Raw genomic sequence first — 21,743 nt, forward strand, 5'->3', positions numbered from 1 at the left:
CAGAATGAGGTCACTCACAAATGTTTTCTTTTCTTTTTTTGGTCTCTGCTCACATTAATCCTGTTTTTAACGGCACAACTTTAGTTTTTCTTTTTTATTACACTCTGTATGTTTTTTATGAAGTGACGAGTTACAAACAAACAAACAAACTTCCCCACTGAGGAAGGATTATACATTATACTATATCAGGGGTCTTCAACAGGGGGTCCGGGACCCCTAGGGGGTCCTCAGAGTTACTACAGGGGGTCCGCCAAATCTTTGTGTGATATGATTTTTTTTTTTATCTTAACTCTTTCACTACCAAGAGTATTTTCATAAAGTACTCCCCCAGTGCCAGCAATTTGCGTGTTTTTAAATTTTTTAAATTTTGTAATATTTAATTCAAATAAATTGTCTGATTGCGGTTTTAAACACATACGACAGTTCTACCAGTAGAGAGCAGCAAATCGACACATTGATCGCCTCGTTGACTCGCTCGCCCCCTCCCAAACAGGCTTACGTCACATCCGATCATAAACCGGATGTCACGTTTTTGACAATCGCTGATCGGGCTAAATTACGATGTGATACACGACTACGATGACTGATCGTCACCCAGACCAAAGAGAATAGAAGTAGACATCTCCGTTCGTTTTTTATACCGTGTGAAAAACCGTGACTTTCCCTATTCTGGCCAAAAATGACAGCGGAAAAAATATGAGAACCGTAAACGGAATCTGCGTCATGAAACCGGAACCCAATGAGTCTGAAGGAGTCAGAAAGCGAAAGTGATCATGAAAAATAAACAGAATAGCGCGACCACAGTAAAAAGTTAAAACTCTGGATTTCTCGTTCTGGCAGGGAGGGTATTCAGAGAAAACTCGGGATAACTCGGGGCTTGGCACTGAGAGAGTTAACCACTTGAACCCTAGCATCCCTTTTCTGAGGACAACTTTAGCCAAAAATAGCAGATCTACAAGCTCACAACGCCTCGCAGCGCGAGGCTATTTTTGGCAAAGAGATATAGGTGTAGAGGGAAAAAAGGGCAGACCAAGTAAGATTTGAGTTACAAATGTTTGCTTTAAAAAATATATATATAATCAAAGATTTACACACATTTTCCCCCAAAAAAATAGCAGATCTACAAGCTCATAGCGCGGCACTCGGTGCCACGCTATGAGCTTGTAGATCTGCTATTTTTGAATAGCCAAAGTATAAAATAATGTTAAAGTGGTTACACACAGATGCGTTCCCAGTCTTAATGGGTTGAAGCATAACCGTCACCCCCTAGAATATTCTCTCCGACTCCTAATGCCTCGTCAATTACCCATTGATCCAGAATTCCCACGACAGACGACACCATGTCTTCCCTCACACCCTGTCTGTCTTCCCATTGGTGCAGAGCTCCCCAAAGGCCCGGTGGGTCAGATCCTGGGTCTGGAGAAGGAGATGCTGGTGCTGGAGAGGAACAGGCTCCTCCTGTCTCCGCTCCACAGCTGCTACTTCGGCTGGGGCTTCCCTGACAACTCCTGTGCTTTTGGAAACTACACCACAGAGAAGGTATATATGTACAAAATGGACCCCCAGCAAGGGGTCCATTTGGTTCCGTTTGGTTGCATTTGGTGCTGGCCAGTGGTGTAAAGTAACTTAGTATATTTACTCAAGTACTGTACTTAAGTTCAATGTTGAGGAAACTTTTACTTTACTGGAGTATTTCCATTGTACTTTTACTCCACTACATTTATTTGAAAACTTTAGTTACTAGTTACTTTGTAGATTTGGATTATTATTACAAAACATACATTAACCACTTCAGCCCTATATACATTTCGGCCATTTGAAAATAGCCGATCTACAAGCTCACAATGCGTTGCGATGCGAGACATTGTGAGCTTGTAGATCTGCTATTTTCATTGGAAAACTCGTGAAATGACACATTCTGCATGATGAGTACTTTCTACTTTTTAAGTACATTTTGATACCAATACCTTTTGTACTTTTACTCAAGTACAGTATATGTTGAATTCTGGACTTTTACATGTAACAGAGTATTTCTACATTGCAGTATTGATACTTTTACTTAAGTAACAAATGTGAGTACTTTTTCCCACCACTGCTTACATGTGTGTGCGTCTCCTGCAGACCTTCGCCGTGTGTGAGAGTCCGTGTGACTGGGGTCAGACGCTCTGCGCGGCGTGTCCCGACCCCGCCACCGTGGTCACGGGCGCGGCCAGCGGCGTGGTGTGTGTGTGGGACGTGGCCATCAGCAAGGACAAGCTCTGTCACATGAGACTGAGACGGGTAAGTGTGTGTGTGTGTGTGTGTGTGTGTGTGTGTGTGTGTGTGTGTGGTGTGTGTGGTGTGTGTGTGTGTGTGTGTGTGTGTGTGTGTGTGTGTGTGTGTGTGTGTGTGTGTTAGGGCTTTCACCAACTAGTCGACTAGTATAACCACTAGTCGACTAGTATAACCACTAGTCGACTAGTATAACCACTAGTCGACTCTGTTGCTACTAGTGAAATAGTTTTATTTGTTTTAATGCCATAGTAATGGCCCATCTTACTATTATTATTATCCTCCTGACTTTATTTTTTATCAAAAGGGGGTCAAAAGTATGCCCAATAAAAGCCTATTATTGGGAAATGGGGATCCTTGGAGACGCTGCTGTGGTGCTGTGCTGCTGTGCCAAAAGCGCTTCCCTTAAAACGCCATAAAAATAAGGGCAGGAGGATAATAATAATAGTAATATAGTAGTAGGATGGCATTAAAGCAATGCCACCGCTAAAAAAAAAAAAAATATTTATTTTTATTTTAATGTAAATTTCGACTAGTCGACTACTACTTAGTCAAATGAGTCGACTAGTAAAAATAATTAGTTGTGAATGCCCTAGTGTGTGTGTGTGTGTGTGTGTGTGTGTGTGTGTGTGTGTGTGCGTGTGCGTGTGTGTGTGTGTGTGTGTATGTGAGAGTTAGCAGTTTCACAGAATAATCTAATATTCGAATATCAAAACCACTATTGGACACTGTACAAGTCAAATATTCGCTGATATCATTTCTTATATATTTTTTACATTTTTTGGGGCTCTGGTGTTCTCATAATCCATTCATGGTTAAAGGGATAGTTCACCCAAAAAAAACACTTTTTTTGTATCGACAGCGTCACCCCCATGGAGTCTTGAATTCATGGATATTTATTAGTTTTTGTCGCATTCCTAAGACAATAACTTGATGTGAAAAAAAAGTCATTTTGGGGGTGAACTATCCCTTTAACTCTCTCACTGCCAGACTTATTTCTGGCCGCGTTTTTTTCTTTCTTACCTTTTTCATGCAGTCACAGAATATAAATATTCTGAGAATATTTATCTCCATTATGATCGATCCCGATGATCGAGGGTTGATAATTATCATTTTGGGGGTCCTTGTCTTAGTACCACTGTATACTAAGACCCTCTCCTTCTATACTCTGTGTGTCATGTTGTTGTGTGTCCTAGCCGCTGTACGGCCACACGGAGGCGGTGACATGCCTGGCGGTGTCAGACGTCCACAGTGTCATCGTCAGCGGGTCAGCTGACCTGACCTGCATCCTGTGGGACCTGGACGAGCTCACCTATGTCACCCAGCTGGCCGGTCACATGACCTCTGTCACCGCGCTGGCCATCAACCAGCTCTCTGTAAGTCTGTCTGTAATATACCCAAAAAAAGTACTCAACATTTGTTTCTTAAGTATCAATACTGCAGTGGAGAAATACTCTTGTTACAAGTAAAAAGTCCAGAATTCAAAATTGACTTGAGTAAAAGGTATAAAAATATTGGCATCAAAATGTACTTAAAGTGCCAAAAGTAGAAGTACTCATTGTGCAGAATGTCCCATTTCACAAGTTTTCAAAAAATATATTTTGAAAATAGCAGATCTACAAGCTCACAATGTGTCGCGTTGCGACACATTGTGAGCTTGTAGATCTGCTATTTTCAAATGGCCGAAAAGTATATAGGGCTGAAGTGGTTAATATATGTTTTGTAATAATAATCAAAATCTATTAGTAGTAACTAGTAACTAAAGTTTTCAGATAATTGTAGTGGAGTAAAAGTACAATATTATCCTCTGAGATGTAGTGGAGTAGAAGTAAAAGTGATTATTGGAAATACTCCAGTTAAGTAAAAAATAGCTCAAAACTGTACTTAAGTACAGTACTTGAGTAAATGTACTTAGTTACTTTACAACACTGGGTGTTAGCAGGCCTGTCACCATTATTACATAATACGCCCGATCGCAATTCTTTGAGATAATGGCAATTATTTATTTAGCATAATCGTTATAATCATGTCCATGTTAAAACATGTCATATGTTGGGGTGCCCACTAGCCTAGCGGTCCAGGCGCATACCACATAATGCTAGTAATCCAGCCTGACAGTGTGTCGTGAGTTCGACTCCCGAGCTGGACGACCTTACTACTGCATGTCACCCCCATCTCTCTCCTCTTTTCCTGTCAGCCTGTCCTGTCAAATGAAGGCAGAAAATCCCCCAAAAATGTTTTTTTCAAACTTTTTTGAAAATAGTGGAAATAGCTGATCTACAAGCTTAATTTGAGCTTGTAGATTGTATATATATATTTTTTTTTAAGTATAAAGTCATTAAATATGTACGTTATTTGTCATATACCTGCCCTGTGCAACTTTTCCTTACGAACCCTAAAAGCCACTCATAAAGTTCATTCATAATGTTCCAGCGTTCAACCACAGAAACACTAAATCGTTAATCGCAATAATTTGAGTGACAATTAATCGTCAGGTAAAATGTCACAATCGTGACAGCTCTAATGAGTCTGTCTGTCTGTCTGTCTGTCTGTCTGTCTGTCTGTCTGTCTGTCTGTCTGTCTGTCTGTCTGTCTGTCTGTCTGTCTGTCTGTCTGTCTGTCTGTCCGTCCGTCTATCTCTCCCTCTCCCCCCCCCTCTCTCTCTCTCTCTCTCTCTCTCTCTCTCTCTCTCTTTAAATTAAATGCTTTTCTTTTTCATTTGCTTTTAACTTTTGTTCTTTTATTGTTTCATATATTATATTTATTGTATTCTTTACATTTTATTTGACCCTAGTGAGTGATATGGGTAATGTGTCAGTGTGTCAGTCTTATGGCTGTGTTTGTATTGTAATGTCCACCGTTGTTTATTAGTCTTTTGGGGATTCAGGGTAACCTATCCACCTCAGAGCCAGCTCTCTCATGTAAAAGAGAACTATATGCTTTAATGTTTTTACTGGTTAAATGAAGTTTATAATAATAATAATAACTTCACCCATTAACCCATTAAGACCTGAGATACGATAAATGTCTTCTGAAAAACGTTTCTGAAAAACTTATGTTGCTATAATATCAGTGGTTCTCAAACTTTTTCATGTCAAGGACCCCCAAAATGTTATGTATTTGGCGCGACCCCCATTTCAAAATATGGTGGTCCAGGTATCCCCCAGCAGGAAATATTTGAGTTAAAAAATGTTGCTTTAAAAATATATATACAATGGGTAAATGAAGTATTGAACGCCTCAACTTTTTTTCCCAGTAAATATATTTCCAATGACACTATTCACATGATTCTTTTTACCAGACGTTGGTATTAACTCAATAATTCCACACATGTAAAAGCATTACAAAAGTAACGTCCACACATAATTGTATGTGGTATAAAGTGGAATAGCACAGGAGAAAAAGTATTGAACACACCACGAAAAAGCAGTATACTTAGGCAAGGAAAGGCAATGCTCCATCTAATTTCCATAAGTAATTATATTTCTACCTCCTATCTGTGCAAAAAAAAGAACATTAGCTGGGTTAGTGCAAATTGATGGGCTATAAAAAGGTTGTTTTGTCACACAAGAAACATCTCATGATGGATAAAAGCAAAGAGGCCTCTCAAGACATTCGCCACCAGATTGTTGCTCAGCATCAGAATGGAGCTGAATGGGTACAGACGTGTTTCAAAGCATCTGAATATTCCGTTAAACACCGTTGGGGCCCAATGGCACCGTTGGGAACCATTGGAAGAAGCATCACTTCACCAGCAACAGGAAGCTCCTGGCAAGATTTCTGACCGAGGGAGTCAAAGGGATGGTCAGAAGTGTACTCTAAAGAGCCCAAGGACCACCCAGGATCTCCAGAAACGATGAGGATGAGACGTGGCATGGACCTTCAAGCAGGACAAACGATCCAAAGCCCACACACAGCAAAGGAGACTCTCAACTGCTTTCAGAGAAAGACAGTCAAAGGTGTTAGAATGGCGATCACCTGACTTAAATCCGATTGAACATTTTGAGGAAAGAACTAAAGGAAAGGGTTCATCAGAGGGCACTAAAGAACCTCTGAGATTTAAAGACAATCTGTGCGGAGGAACGGGCCAAAAATCACACCTGAGCCGTGTGGGCCATTAGTTACTACATACCAGAAGTGTCTTGAAGCTGTCATTACAAACAAAGGCTTCTCCACTAAAGTATTAAATGCATTTCAGTTAGCGTGTTCGATACTTTTTTTCCCGGTGTTATGGCACTTAATTCCACATCATTATTATTTATGGACTTTGTATGTTGTGATTTCTTTTCATGTGTGGATTACTTGAGTTAATGTCTGGTAGAAATATCCTATGAATTGCATCTTTGGAAATACATACTGAGAAAAACGTATTTTCCCCATTGTATATTCAAAGATTTGCAAAAAATGTTCACGATTTAAAAAAAATAGCAGATCTACAAGCTCCTAGCGCGGCACTCGGTGCCGCGCTAGGAGCTTGTATATCTGCTATTTTTGAATAGTAAAGTACATATCATTTTGGGGGTCCATGGCTCGAACAAAGTTTGAGAACTTCTGATTTAGAAGACATTTGTAGAATAGGCCTCAGGTCTTAATGGGTTAAAATAAGAAAGCATAAAAATAAATAGATTTTTTTTAATATTCTCTCTCATTTCCGTTATCTGAACAGTTGAACTTTAGTTAGTAAAAAAGTACCATGAAAAAAAAACGATAACTAACTGACTGACTGTATTGTGTGTTTACAAAACTAACTAAAACAAACTATAAATTATGGACAAAATGCCCTTAGTTTTCGTTAGTGGATGATTGGTGGTTCATCCGTAACTGAATACATTTTTAAATGCTATCTTTTGTTAAGTTTTTATGACACAATACTTACCTTTTCAATCCTGCACAAAGTATAAAAACAATCTAAAACTAATTTAATAAAAAACTAAAACTATTAGCATTTTCAAAAAATAAAACCAATAAAAACTAGCAAATCTTTTCTAAAAATAATTAAAACTAACTGAATTAGAAAGAAATGAACTAAAACTAAACTAAAATGAAAACTCCCAAACTATAATAACCTTTAGTCTGCACACATGCGCACGTGGTATTAACACTCTCACCGCCAGGCCCGTAGCCTACGGGCCGATAAATCCAACTGTAAAGCGCCGATCCCGTAGCCTACGGGCTGTGGTGCTTTTTCCTTTTTTTCGATTATTTTTTTTCAATTTTCTAGTACGGCACATTTCATTGTAACACCACCGGAAATGGAATTATTCGGGATCACGTTTTGCCGATCCCATAGGACTCCATTCTAAAGCGCACACTGCAACGCCATTTTCTTCGATTGTAGTTTTTCTCCTCGCTGATCACTGTTTAACCTAAACCGTTCTAACTACAACATGGATGCCCCGTTTGACACGTGGTTTGGACTGGTACACGCGGGGAGATCTCCGCGATGTTTACAAACAGTGCAGAGCTCAATCTTAAGGATTTTAACGAGGTCTATGGCAACGTGAAAAAAACAAAAAACAACAATAAAACGTTGGCACTGGTGAGTACATTATGAGATTAACCTCTGGCGGTCAATGTGTTAACCTGACGTTCCCCCCCTCCCCAGGGTGAGATAGCGTCGTGCGCGGGACCCCTCCTCTACCTGTGGACCATGAAGGGTCAGCTGTTGTCCTGGATGGACACGTCGTGCGGTCCCCAGGGCGACATCCTGTGTGTGGCGTTCACCCAGAAACACGAGTGGGACGCCCGGAACGTCATCGTCACGGGCTGCCAGGACGGCATCATACGGGTACGTTATGGTTCTGTGGGTCAGGACGGCATCATACGGGTACGTTATGGTTCTGTGTGTCAGAACCATCATACGGGTACGTTATGGTTCTGTGGGTCAAGATAATTTAGGATTACATTATTATGTCGTCACCTTGCTAAACTAATGGCCTAAGTCATTTTTTGAGGAAAATGATATTTTTGTCTAAGTCAGCTCCTCATGACACAGGCCACCTCTGGTAAAATGGCCTATCTCCTAATTAAAAAGGATCATGCTGTTCCCTCCCCTTTTAGTATAATGGCCTAACTCCCTAGTGCAGCGCTACTCAACCCGCGGCCCGCGGGCCGCATGCGGCCCGATCGCAGCGTCTTGGCGGCTTGTCGGCTTGTCAAAAAAAAATAACAAAAAAAAAAACTTTTTTTTTTTTTTAAGCACAGGATAAAAATATACATTTCCGTTCAAATATATGGGTTGCTAAAACATTTTTCAAAAACAAACAGACAGACATACATACAGGTGCGTCAATTGTTACAGGTATAATGCATAGTTTTCTATGCATTTCGGGTTTTTGGGGGGGTTTGACCCCCACATTATACAGGATAGGTGTCTGCCACTGGACATACACACAACACAAAATAAACTGGTACAGTGAAAAGAATATGATGTCAAAATGTACATTTTCTTGTGCGTTACAAAATCGAAAAATCCAAAATAGGACCGTCATTTTTATGGCGGCCCCTTGGACTTTTGGTATTTTGCTGAGTGGCCCCTGAGCCATCTTAAGTTGAGTAGCCCTGCCCTAGTGTGACTTAGGACAAAATAGGCATTTTTTTTGGCCTAAGTCACTTGTTTTTGTGACTTAGGCCAAATTATTTACTGATTTAGGCAATTTTGTATAATTTTTTTTGGCCTAAGTCAGATTTAATCCTATTTAAACCTATTTAAATCTCTTATGTTACAAAACTGACAGACAGTGTTATTTCTATTTAAATAGTCATAATTTGTTATAAACATTTTGGGTGAAATGATTAAGAAATATCATATAGTTTTGTTTTGGATCAGTTTTTTTTTTTCCTGAAAAACTTTAAAAAATGACATAGGCCATTCGTTTGGCAAGGCGACGATGTGTACTGTAACTGTTACAGCACTGGTTCTGTGGAGGAGGAGGGGTCCTTGAGGGGGTTCCAGGAGGTCAACAGCTAAATGATGGAACCAAATGGACCATTGTGGGTCCATTTGCTTCTGTCTGTACAGAGTTGAAGGAATATTTCACTTTCAAACATGTTTGGGGTCATTTTAACGTCTACTCAGGCTTTTGTGTTTCACCCCAGGCGGTTTTTAAGTTGCTGGATTCAGTATTTATATATTTTGATATTAATTGATATTAAATCTCCCTATACAAACCCATTGTAACTTCAAACTCCATTTTAACCATGATAGATAGATTCATTGCAAAGTCCTTGGTTCTGGTGACTGATATTGTCCTTCTAATACGTGTTTTTTAAATGACTTTTTTCATACATTATAATTTATTTTACTTTATTTGTATTTATTTTTTTAATTCAAAAATTAAAATTATAGAATTATGAAAAAACGAATAAAAAAAACACGGCCCCTCACGCATTAGAAGGCCAATATCAGTCACCAGAACCAAGGACGCGTGTTTTTGACGAATGTAACATGTTTAAAATGAAGTTACAATGGGTTTAGAGAAAGGCGGTGTGTCTGATAAAATGAGTATCAAATATCTAAATACAGAATCAAGGGGGGGGGGGGGGGGGGGTCCGTGGCCGCGTTTATGTATATATCAAACCGGGGGTCGTTGAATGTAAAATGGTAGTGAAATCTACAGTACGTGATGAGAGGGGAATGTCTGTCTTTTAAATTGAATCCATATGAATAATGACTCAGAATGAGTACTGTATTGTTTCAAATATGGCAGTCATTATACTGGTGTGTAAGCAGTGCACATATTTTGGATGTCAACCAATGCATTAATAACGGCATATGGGAGTGTGTTTGTGCATGCGTGCGTGCGTGTGTGTGTGTGTGTGTGCGTGTACCTGCGTCCGTGCTTGCACGTGCACTTTCTGGGGTTATTATTAACATAAGCATATGCTGCCTCTCTCGCAATCAGAGCTGCAGACTCTAAATTGGGCCTCAGGTGGCAACGGGGTGTCCACGCCAAATCCACACACTCCATCCACAAATAGGATCATTATTATCTTATTATTACTGTGTGTGTGTGTGTGTGTGTGTGTGTGTGTGTGTGTGTGTGTGTGTGTGTGTGTGTGTGTGTGTGTGTGTGTGTGTGTGTGTGTGTGTGTGTGTGTGTGTGTGTGAGCGTGCGCGTGTGTTTATTATGTTGAATTATGTCAGATGTTTGTCACTGGTTTGGTGTCGCCCTCTCACACAGATCTGGAGGACAGAGTACACCAGAACACAATTACCTGGCCCTCCGGAGGAGCCCGCGTCTCCAGGGCGAGAGCATCCCGCGCAGACAGAGAGACGTGGTAATGTTATGCACCGGATCCTTTTTAATGCGTCAAGAAGGTGCCGCGCTGCAACGGAACATGCAAATAATAATGATAATAATAATAAAGCTTTATTTTATATAGCACCCTTCAAAACCAGTGGTGCAAAGTAACTAAGTACATTTACTCAAGTACTGTACCAATTTTCAATACTTTTACTTCTACGCCACTACATCTCAGAGGCAAATATTGTACTTTTACTCCACTACAATTATTTGAAAACTTTAGTTACTAGTTACCTTGCAGATATAAAATATTACATTATAAAACATACATTAACCACTTCCACTATTTTATACATAGGCTATTTGAAAATAGCCGATCTACAAGCTCACAACTCGTCGCATCGTGATGCGTTGTGAGCTTGTAGATCTGCTATTTTAAAACTTTTTTGTACTTTTACTTTTGGCACTTTTTTTTTATTTTGATATTTTGATGTCAATACTGTACTTTTACTCAAGTAACATTTTGAACACAGGCCTTTTACTTGTAACAGAGTATTTTTATATTGTGGTATTGCTACTTTTCCTTAAGTCAAATATCTGAGTACTTCTTCCACGACCGCTCAAAACAAAGTTACAAAGTGCTTCACCGAGAATCAAAACACAATAATAGAGCAACAAAAAACATACATGACACAGCAAACGCAGTAGGACAGTGGTTCTCAAAATTTTTCATGTCAAGGACCCCCAAAATGATTGTATTTGTATTTGGCCGCGGACCCCCATGTCAAAATATGTTGTTCCAGGGACCACCAGAAGCAAAGATTTGAGTTAAAAATGTTCGCTTTGAAAAATATTATATTCAAAGATTTGCACACATTTTCACGATAAAAAAGAAATAGCAGACCTACAAGCTCATAGTGCGGCACTCGGTGCCGCACTATGAGCTTGTAGATCTGCTATTTTTGAATAGCCAAAGAATAAAAGGTTAAAGTGGTTAAAAGTATTGTGATGCTATATTAACACATTTTGCTGGGGACCCCCTGGAACCCTCTCAAGGACCCCTGGGGGTCCCCGGACCCCACTTTGAGAACCAACGCAGTAGGACACAATAGGTTCAAACATTTGTGGAATAAAAGCAGCTTTATAAAAGTGTAGTTTTCAGGAGGGATTTGAACCGACCGGCACAGACCCTGTGAGCCTGATCTCCACAGGGAGGAGCATTCCACAGAGTCAGATCTCTCTGGATCTCCTTTTGTTTTTAGTCTGGAGTTTGGGACGATTAGGAGAGCTTTGTCCGAGGATCTACATCTACGTTTTGGTACATTATGATCTTAAATGTAGTTAAAGCCATTTTTAAATCGATTCTAAATGAAATTTGGGAGCCAAAGATCGTCTATTTTCGATGTGCCGACACACTGGCACACAACTGAGTTTAAACCCGGCTTCCATCAAACAAAAGATATTGTCAACAACACAAATACAGAGTAAAGAGTGAAGTGAGGTGAAATTCTTATTTATGCAGAGTGTCACTGTTGCAGTTTAACCCTTTAAGACCGGGAACGCATCTGTGTGTCATTTTTAGATTTCGTTGGGCTATTAAAAAATAGCAGATCTACAAGCTCATAGCGCGGCACCAAGTGCTGCACTATGAGCTTGTAGATCTGCTATTTTTGAAAAATCATGAAAAGTTGTGCAAATATATTTTTTTTTTACTTTTTTTTGCGGACATTTGTAAATCTAGTCTTTGTTTCTGGGGGTTCCTGAAACTAAATAGTTTACAAATGTTCGCTTTGAAAAATATGTAATCCAAGATTTTGCCACAAATTTTCACAATAAAAAAAAAATAGCAGATCTACAAGCTACAGTACATAAGCTACATGAGCTTGTGTATCTGCTATTTTTGAATAGCCAAAGAAATCTAAAAATGACACACAGATGCGTTCCCGGTCTTAATGGGTTAAAAGAGTACAAAAAGAGAAGAGAATTTAGACAGGAACGTTCAGTTACTTCTCAGGGTTAAAACATAAAATGGCAAAAGTAGCAGATCTACAAGCTCTTGCAGATCTGCTTTGTGTGACGCTGTAGTATGATATGAAGTAGGGCTGTTAATTTACCAAAAAACACAAACAGAGACGATATTTGACAGATAAAGATCTCTAATGTATGAAGTGTGTGTGTTGTGTGTGTGTGTGTGTGTGTGTGTGTGTGTGTGTGTGTGTGTGTGTGTGGTGATTATGTGTGTGTGTGTGTGTGTGTGTGTGTGTGTGTGTGTGTGTGTGTGTGTGTGTGTGTGTGTGTGTGTGTGTGTGTGTGTGTGTGTGTGTGTGTGTGTGTGGTGATTATGTGTGTGTGTGTGTGTGTGTGTGTGTGTGTGTGTGTGTGTGTGTGTGTGTGTGTGTGTGTGTGTGTGTGTGTGGTGATTATGTGTGTGTGTGTGTGGTGATTATGTGTGTGTGTGTGTGTGTGTGTGTGTGTGTGTGTGTGTGTGTGTGGTGACTATTGGTAAAAGCTCTCATCTCATACAGTAGGAGGTGCTGTAAGGCGTGGAAGATGTTTTCCAGATGAAAGTTTATAATGCTTGGCCCACATCGCCTCGCTAGCATTAACCCATCAAGACCGGGAACGCATCTGTGTCATTTTTAAGATTTCTTTGGACTATTCAAAAATAGCAGATCTACAAGCTCATTGCGTGGCACTGAGTGCCGCGCAATGAGCTTGTAGATCTGCTATTTATTGAAAAATGGTGGAAATGTTTGCAAATCTTTGAATATATTATGTTGTTCCAGGGACCCCCAGCAGAAGCAAAGATTTGAGTTACAAATGTTCGCTTTTTTTACTTGCTAGCTCCTCATGCATTGAAGGAGGCGTGAGCTCAGTTCTGGGCTCTCCCTAGGCTGGCAGAGGGAGAGTAGCGCTCAGGATTACATAGGAAATTGGGTGGAAATTGGGCACTGGGTGAAAAAAAATGGGTTACAAGATCGTGGGATAAAAATTTAGGGGAAAAAAACAACAAATGTTCGCTTTAAAAAAGTATATATTCAAAGATTTGCACACATTTTCCAGAGAAAAAAAAAGCAGATCTACAAGCTCATAGCGCGCTATGAGCTTGTAGACCTGCTATTTTTTTGAATAGCCAAATAAATCTAAAACTGACACAGATGCTTTCCAGGACTGAATGGATTAAGACCTAGCAGGAATTATGCTGTTATAAAGTTATTAAACATAGAGGCAGTAAACACTGATGAGTAATTCTGCTGACGTGTGTGTGTGTGCGCGCGTGCGTATGTGTGTGTATGTGCGCTGTGTGTGTGTGTGTGTGTGTGTGTGTGTGTGTGTGTGTGTGTGTGTGTGTGTAATTTAGAAAGCAATAAAACCCAGATCAAATTTGGCATACGTTGGTTACAGCCTGGGCGACACCTCACAGGAGTATTACACAGTATTACACTTGGCAAATTACATTGGGAACAAGTCTTTGCGTAACACTCAGGCATTCAGAGGAGGGGGATATATTTAATGGAGGGATTCTTTCCTCCTTTTTAACCCATTCAAACCGGGAACGCATATCTGTGTAACCATTTTATCGATGTTTTATACTTTGGGCTATTCAAAAATAGCAGATATATAAGCTCATAGCTATGAGCTTGAAGATCTGCAATCTTTTGAAAAATCTTGAAAAGTCACGCAAATCTTTGAATATATATTTTTTTAATGCCAACATTTGTAACTAAATTATTTGCTTTGGGGGGGGGGGGGGGGGGTCCCTGGAACAACATATTTTGAGATGGGGGTCCGCAGCCAAATACATATAGTATCTAAAAATGTCTTCTAAATCCTAACAGTATGTTGCTATATCAGAGGTACTCCAACTTCTCTATGTCAAGGACCACCCTGAATGATATGTATTTGACCCCCATCTCAAAATATGTTGTTCCAGGGACCCCCCCAGAAGCACAGAGTTAAAAATGTTCGCTTTAAAACATATATATATATATATTCAAAGATTTGCACACATTTTCACTCTGTGCCGCGCTATAAGCTTGTAGATCTGCAATTTTTTTGAATAGCCAAAGAAATCTAAAATGACACAAGATGCTTTGCGGGTCTTAAAGGGTTAACATGTGGCTGACCACAGATAAACACTGTTTAACCACTTTTAACCCATATATGGTCGACCGATCGGAGTCACTCAGGGCTCAATGCTAGTGTATTTTCTGTTTTCCGATATTGTGGGGAAAGCTTTTTTCTTGCTGAGAAATAGCAGATCGACAAGCTCAGAATGCGATGAGATCCAATGCGTTGTGAGCTTGTAGATCGGCTATTTCTCAGCAAAAGTACTTGAAATACCAAAAGTAGAAAGTACTCATTATAGTTTTCAAATGTATGAAATGTAAAAAATCTTTTGAAAATAGCAGATCTACAAGCTCACAATGTATCGCATAGCGACACATCGTGAGCTTATAGATCGGCTATTTTCAAATGGATTTATATAGGGCTGAAGTGGTTAATGTATTGTTTTGTAATAATAATCTAAATCTACAAAGTAACTAGTAACCAAATTTGTGTGGAGTAAAAGTACAATATTTGCCTCTGTGATGTAGTGGAGTTGAAGTAAAAGTACTGACAAATTGTACTTAAGTAAATGTACTTTACACCACTGATTAATTCACATTGGTCTTTTTTTCCCTCGTTCACCACAGTGTGTCAGGATGAGAATAGGCATCCGGAACCGGTAGGATCCAACATTGAGCAACCGTCACTATAGTCACACTATAATTTATCATTGGGTGCTTTAAGTAAAGTAATGATATTCTTGAAGGTTTAGGCATAAATGTTATTTTTTTTTTGTGTTGTTCTTCATAGATTTAAAGGCATAGTTCACCCAAAAAAAATATTATTTTCTATCGATCAGTCACCCCATGGAGACTTTTTTTGTTTTTGTCTCATTCCTAAGCCAATAATTTGATGACCAGCAGACCGGTAGGCAGCGGATCCGGTAGGAGACACAAAGGAGTCTCCTTTGTGTCTCCTACCGGAACCGCTGCCGGTCATCAAATTATTTTCCTTTTTTTTTTCCTCCACTTCACTTCCACTACTTACCATCATGGCTTACGGTGTCTTATGACCACAATGCATGTTAAGTGTGTTCATAATGAAGTATAGACATGGGCTTTCAGTAAAGTGTGTGATAACATGATGGTGGATGGTGTTTCTCTGCAGTGGGGGGGGCTGGATGCTGGGAGAGACATCTGGTGTTGTGTCGAGAGCTGAACCGAAGTCAGTCCACGTCTGGACGGCGCTTTAAGATGAAACCAGCCATCACTGCACTGGCCATGTCCAGGTAGAACACACACACACACACACACACACGCGCACACGCACACACGCACACACACACACACACACACACACACACACACACACACACAGTACTTAGTCCTAGTTTGGTTGATTGGAGTCTCCTTTTTTAAGATGTGTTGTTTTTATGCAAATTATTTTTATTCTGTACTGTAGCACTTGTTTGAGATTTGCTTCAAGGATCTGCTGCTTTTGATGCTTTTGTGTGACGCTGTAGTAAGATCAAGTAGGGCGTTAATTTACGGAAAAACTCAAAAGGTTAAAATTATGTAGACTAGACCATCACCATACCCGTCGGGGGGGGTTTTGAGCACCCAAAGTATGTGCAGTTTGGGTTATGCGCTGTGCACAGACCTATAGCTCGGGGGGCCATCCCATAGCTCGGGAGGCCGTAACCATGGCGACATTATTTTACATAAAAACGCTAATAAACAGCTGACATTTGGGGGAAGTGAAAAACGGGCGTCGGTTGTTCCGTGCACATGGTAATGGTCAATGGCTGCTGTGTTTGCAAATGCAGATCCATTGCTCCAGCCACTATGAATAGAACCGTGCAGAAGAGATTTTGGGGAACGCACGCACAGAGCTTTGTTTAACCCTTTAAAGGGGAATTTTGGACTAAAGTTTTCTTACCTTTTCTATGACGTTATGATATCTTAGGATGAATGGTACAGTAGAAAATTTTCATAACTCCACCCCTAAGCCGCCACAGCTTAAAAGGTGCGCGGATAGGCCTTATGTTAGATCACATATTTTAATAGCTTTTTTTATTAATTTTTTTGGTGAGATCTGACGTTCATAGTGACAGAACACTGTCCCAAAAAAAAAAAAAAAACAGAAGTCTCGCTAGACGAGATTGAAATCTCGAGATTTCAATCTTGTCTAGCGAGACTTCTGTTTTTTTTTTTTTTTTTTTTTTTGGTTGCATAGTGTTCTGTCACTATGAACGTCAGATCTCACCAAAAAAAAAAAAAAAAAAAGATATTAAAATATGTGATCTAACCTAAGGCCTATCCGCGCACCTTTTAAGCTGTGGCGGCTCAGGGGTGGAGTTATGAAAATTTTCTACTGTACCATTCATCCTAAGATATCATAACGTCATAGAAAAGGTAAGAAAACTTTAGTCCAAAATTCTCCTTTAAGGCCCGGAAGGGGACGCATCTGTGTCATTTTAAGATTTCTTTGGCTATTCAAAAATAGCAGATCTACAAGCTCATAGCGCGGCACAGAGTGCCGCGCTATGAGCTTGTAGATCTGCTATTTTTGAAAAATTGTGAACATTTGTGGCAAAAATCTTGGATTATATATATTTTTAAAACGAACATTTGTAAAATATTTAGTTCCAGGAAAACCCCCAGAAGCAAAGATTAGATTTACAAATGTCCGCAAAAAAAGAAGAAAAAAAAATCAAATATTTGCACAACTTTTCATGATATTTGAATAGCACAACGACTTCTAAAAATGACGTTCCCGGTCTTAAAGGGTTAATTATTGGATGATAAGAGGTTTCTGCCCGACAACAGCGTTCTATGTTATCACCCGTAAAGAACAGGCGAGCAACACCGTGGCGCTACGGAGAATGAATGATTCTGTTGTCCTGTGTCTGTGTGTCTCTTTTACAGGAGCCATGCTACCCTGTTGGCAGGAGACGCCTGGGGCAGGGTCTACATCTGGACCTGCGAGTGACGGCCATTCATTACAGCAGATTTGAGTCTAACAAAAATATACGTATTCAAAGATTTGCACACATTTTTTCACGATTTATCAAAAATAGCAGATCTGCAAGCTCTTAATGCTTTATCAACACTTTTTGCTGGGGACCCCCTCAAGGACCCCTGGGGGTCCCCGGACCCCACTTCGAGAACCACTGCGTTACTGCACACAGCCATGCACTATGAAATCCTGAGCCTTAATTTAAACTCTGAGAGTGGTGCAAACTCTTTTCTTTGTACACTGTCAGAGTTACAGTAACAGACCTGTAACGGTCCATTTGGTTCCATGTGTACATTCTCAGAGTTACAACCCCATAAGGGTCCATTTGGTTCCTACTGTAACTATCAATCATTTAGCAAATGGATGAATTGACCCGACGTAGGATTTTCCTGTGTGGATTTTAGTTCATTTGTTTGTATTTGCTTTCAGGGAAGGCAATTTTATCGTACTGAACACATTTTTATTTGTTCCTATTTTAGTCATTTGTTAAGTTAAAATAATGCAAGTAAAATCCTTGCGAATTTTACATGATATGAATTATGTTCACGTATTTTCAAGATTACAGTACAGTACACTGTGTTCTAATGGAAGACAGCCGTGTGATTCTGTAATGCGTATGTGTAAATAATTTGATGGAATTTAGATAAATTATAATTGTTTTATTGTTCTGTTGTGTGTAATTACTCATGTGTGTGTGAAATAACTGGTATTCCTTCATGAAAGTCAGGACATGTTCTGAGGAGAAAATGAGTGCTTACCTGTTTTCCATGGCGCTTACTATCCTGTTTTCTGGTGCTTACCTGTCTTCTATGGTGCTTCCCTGTCTTGGTGCTTCCTATGGTGCTTCCTTGCCATCTATGGTCTTATTAGCTCTCATTAAACAAATCAAAAGTCCTCTGTGCATGCCTGTTGGCAAGGCAGCCTAATACATATATGGTTTGGCCTTTCCAACAATGATCCTTGCTGGAAAAAAACCCAGCAAAAAACAGCTTATGATGGTTGCTGTTTTTAGTTGGTGCTGGTTCAGTGGTTTAGCTGGTTTTACAAGGCTGGACAAACTGGTCAGGCTGGTCTTGCTGGTTTGTAGGTATAGTTCGTCAGCTGGTCACCCAATCAGGCTAAGCTGGATTCTGCTGGTCAGCCAGTTGGCTAGCTGGACTGACCAGCAAAGCCAAGGGGGTTTGCTGGTCAGTCCAGAAAAACACTTCAAAGATGTGCGCAAACTCTATGCACTGAGTTTCCATGTTCAAGTCCCAGACCTACTGTACTGTAGTTAAATGCAAAAGTGCTGTGAATTGTTCAATGTTAACATATAAACAAACACTTAAAAAGTACTAAGTGATTGAGTATGGTGTAGTAGTACTCAGTCTTTCAGCAGAGAGTTTCCATTGTCAAGTCCCAGGCCCACATGTCCACAGTAAGCTGAACATTTTAAAGTTTTAAAGTATGTAGAACTATTAGCCTGCCAAAGATACGCAGCCCTCACACCTACGTATCACCACCGATCCGACGGGGGGCTTTGTAGACCCGTTGTACCCGTCTGTCTGTGTACCTTTTGTGCCCATATATGGAGATGTCTGTTTCTGTCTGTCTACCAGTCTCCCTTGTATGCCCATATATGGAGATCTCTGTATCTGTCAGTCCTTGTCCCTTTTATGCCCATATATGGAGATCCTTGATGTCTAGTGAATGAATCAAGTGAACATCAATTTGCTATAATTAGGAGATCAACAGGCATCGGCTTCCCCGACTCGACGCGTCGGTTTCACGATGTCTGTGCGTGACATTTGTGCCGCGGTTCTTATATAAGCAGTAGCGTGCACATTTGGGACTAAATCATTTTACAGAACGACAATTGGGATTTTCATCTTTCAGAGATGGTGGTGCTGATATAGAAATGTTGTGCTTGACAGTGCACCTGAAAGGAGGGCCGAACAGAGATGATCATGCTGCTGTGGCGATCGGGGACAAGGTGTATTCCTTCGGAGGGTACTGGGAGAACAAGGTTCACATTGAGGTGCACATCTTCAACACAGTCTCTCTGCGCTGGACAGTGCTGCCCGCAATGTTAACCGGAGAGGTTCCCTCCATTCGCTGGGGCCACAGCGTCGTGCTGATGGACGACAGTGTTTACATATGTGGGGGGTGGACTAACAAATGGGAGCTCTACGACATACTTTACGCGTTCGATGTCTACACCCACAGATGGTCCAAGCCCAAGGTTTCTGGGACTGTTCCGGGAGCGAGGTACAACCACTCGGCCTGTGTCTTGGGAAAGCTTATGTATATCTATGGAGGTTACACCAAGCTGTCGGGATACATTAACGTCATCTACAAGCTGGACACCGACACAATGGTCTGGTCCTTGGTTGACACCAGAGGCACTCCGCCACCTGCTTTACAATGTCACTCTTCCACTCTCATTGGGACAAAGTTGTTTGTATTTAAGGGCCAATGGTTTAACAACTTTACTGTGTTTGACACAGAGACCAACTGCTGGCTAACCACAGAACCTTCTGCCCAGCTTCTTGAAGAAGGACGCTGGCGTCATTCAGCCTTTGCCTACAATGGAGAGATGTACATATGTGGTGGGCGCAACTGTGCCGATCTGTGGAAGTTCAATCCAGATACCTTCAAGTGGAGGAGGATCGTGCCCAAGGGTAAACGCCTGGTGGGTCGGATGTATTGGATGTGCTGTTGCATGGTGGGAGAGCGTATCATCCTCTATGGAGGAGACACACCTGATAACCTGTACATCTTAGACCTAAGTCCTAGTCTGAAGACGTTATGCAAGCTAGCCGTCCTTCGGTGTAGTCTGGAGGAGTCCGGGCTCCCGCACGACATCAGATGGGAACTGGCAACCATGGCTGGAAACGGCGCAAGAAAAAATGACTCGGCCACCAAGCCCACACAAAAGAAGGACAACAGCAGCAGAGAACAAGTTCCAGGCAACGGAACAGAACAAAGGGAAAGTCCAGGAGATTGCCACCCTTAAAACGGCTCCCTTCAATGAGGGGTGCGTTCGGAAATACAGCACTGAGCGCACTGGCCAATACAAACTAATAGACGAGTGCGCTCTGGTGCGCAATTTCCGAACGCACCCGAGATAGAAAAGAAAGGATAGGAGAGAAAGACAATTCCTGTGCTCCCACAGGAAAGAACGGATAGGAGAGAAAGCAAGGAGTGTGTTCATCAGGTACTAAGCAGCGCCAGCATCATGAAGGAGAAGAGAATTCTACTACCAACTGAACTGCTCCGGGGGCAGACATGGCTGCAGAGACCTCTAAGAATAGAAACTAGTACGGCTGGTTGATCTCTATTAGGAATGAATGAAGAAACAAAGAAACAGACAGTTATAGAAGAGGAGTTCAGGGAACACTTTGAACTGGGAATGGAAGAGGAAAATTAATGCAAAGGTGGAGACCTTTGTGTATGTTTTTTTTTTTAAATGTGTTGATTTTGCCATTGATTTTGTTGATGTTTGAGGCAATATTAAAGTGAGCAGTAGATATGAGATCATAATTGTCAGTAACATTCTAAAGGCTTTTCAGTATAGTGTCCAAGAAAATACATTCTGTCATCACAGTTTGATGACAGGAAATAGTGTGACTGCTCTCCAAAACTAAAAAAGGTTTTGGACCAGAACTAGATCTTCTGTTCTCAAGCTATTGATGTTCTCAGTCTCTACGTGAGTTATCTGACTGAACTGTAATCCCTGGTTTCCAGAAGGTAGCATAGCCCATTTCCTGTTCATGTTCAGGAGCTGTTCGAGCCCAGAGAAAGCAGGTACAAACTGAGGGGAACGGCTATATTTAAAAATAAATTTGCAAGGACAAACACCAGAGAAAGATGCCTATCTGCCATTGGGGTAATCACGTGGAATAAATTAGACAAAGAACTTAAACTGAGCAATTCTATAAGAAAATTCAAATTAACATATAAAGCAAAGGTAATAGATAGATATAGGGAATCACTAGTGATATAGTTGATTACATCTTCCCACATGTACGTGTGCATACGAACACACGTACGTATCTACAGTATATGAATATATATATATATATATATATATATATATATATATATATATATATATATATATATATATATATATATATGTATATACGTATGTATGTATGTAACTAGTATTTATGCGAA

The 21,743-nt window shown here is 40.4% G+C and overlaps 1 protein-coding gene across 5 annotated transcripts in view; it reads left to right on the forward strand.

Annotated features, from left to right (window-relative positions):
- The window catches only part of wdfy4 (WDFY family member 4), a 171,253-nt gene extending 153,001 nt beyond the window's left edge, over positions 1–18,252 (forward strand). For 4 of the 5 annotated variants that reach the window (XM_080450395.1, XM_080450394.1, XM_080450392.1 and 1 more), the window contains exons 60-66: positions 1,382–1,539; positions 2,122–2,280; positions 3,468–3,647; positions 7,877–8,059; positions 10,455–10,551; positions 15,735–15,855; positions 17,495–18,252. In XM_080450395.1, coding sequence (XP_080306521.1) covers positions 1,382–1,539; positions 2,122–2,280; positions 3,468–3,647; positions 7,877–8,059; positions 10,455–10,551; positions 15,735–15,855; positions 17,495–17,558 — 962 coding nt within the window. In that variant the 3' untranslated portion in view covers positions 17,559–18,252. The remainder of the gene's footprint in view (positions 1–1,381; positions 1,540–2,121; positions 2,281–3,467; positions 3,648–7,876; positions 8,060–10,454; positions 10,552–15,734; positions 15,856–17,494) is intronic. The other variant, XM_080450396.1, reaches the window with a different exon arrangement.
- Positions 18,253–21,743: the final 3,491 nt, after the last annotated feature.

Source organism: Gymnoscopelus braueri, assembly GCF_963280865.1.
Source record: "Gymnoscopelus braueri genome assembly, chromosome: 14".
NCBI classification, from domain to species: domain Eukaryota; kingdom Metazoa; phylum Chordata; class Actinopteri; order Myctophiformes; family Myctophidae; genus Gymnoscopelus; species Gymnoscopelus braueri.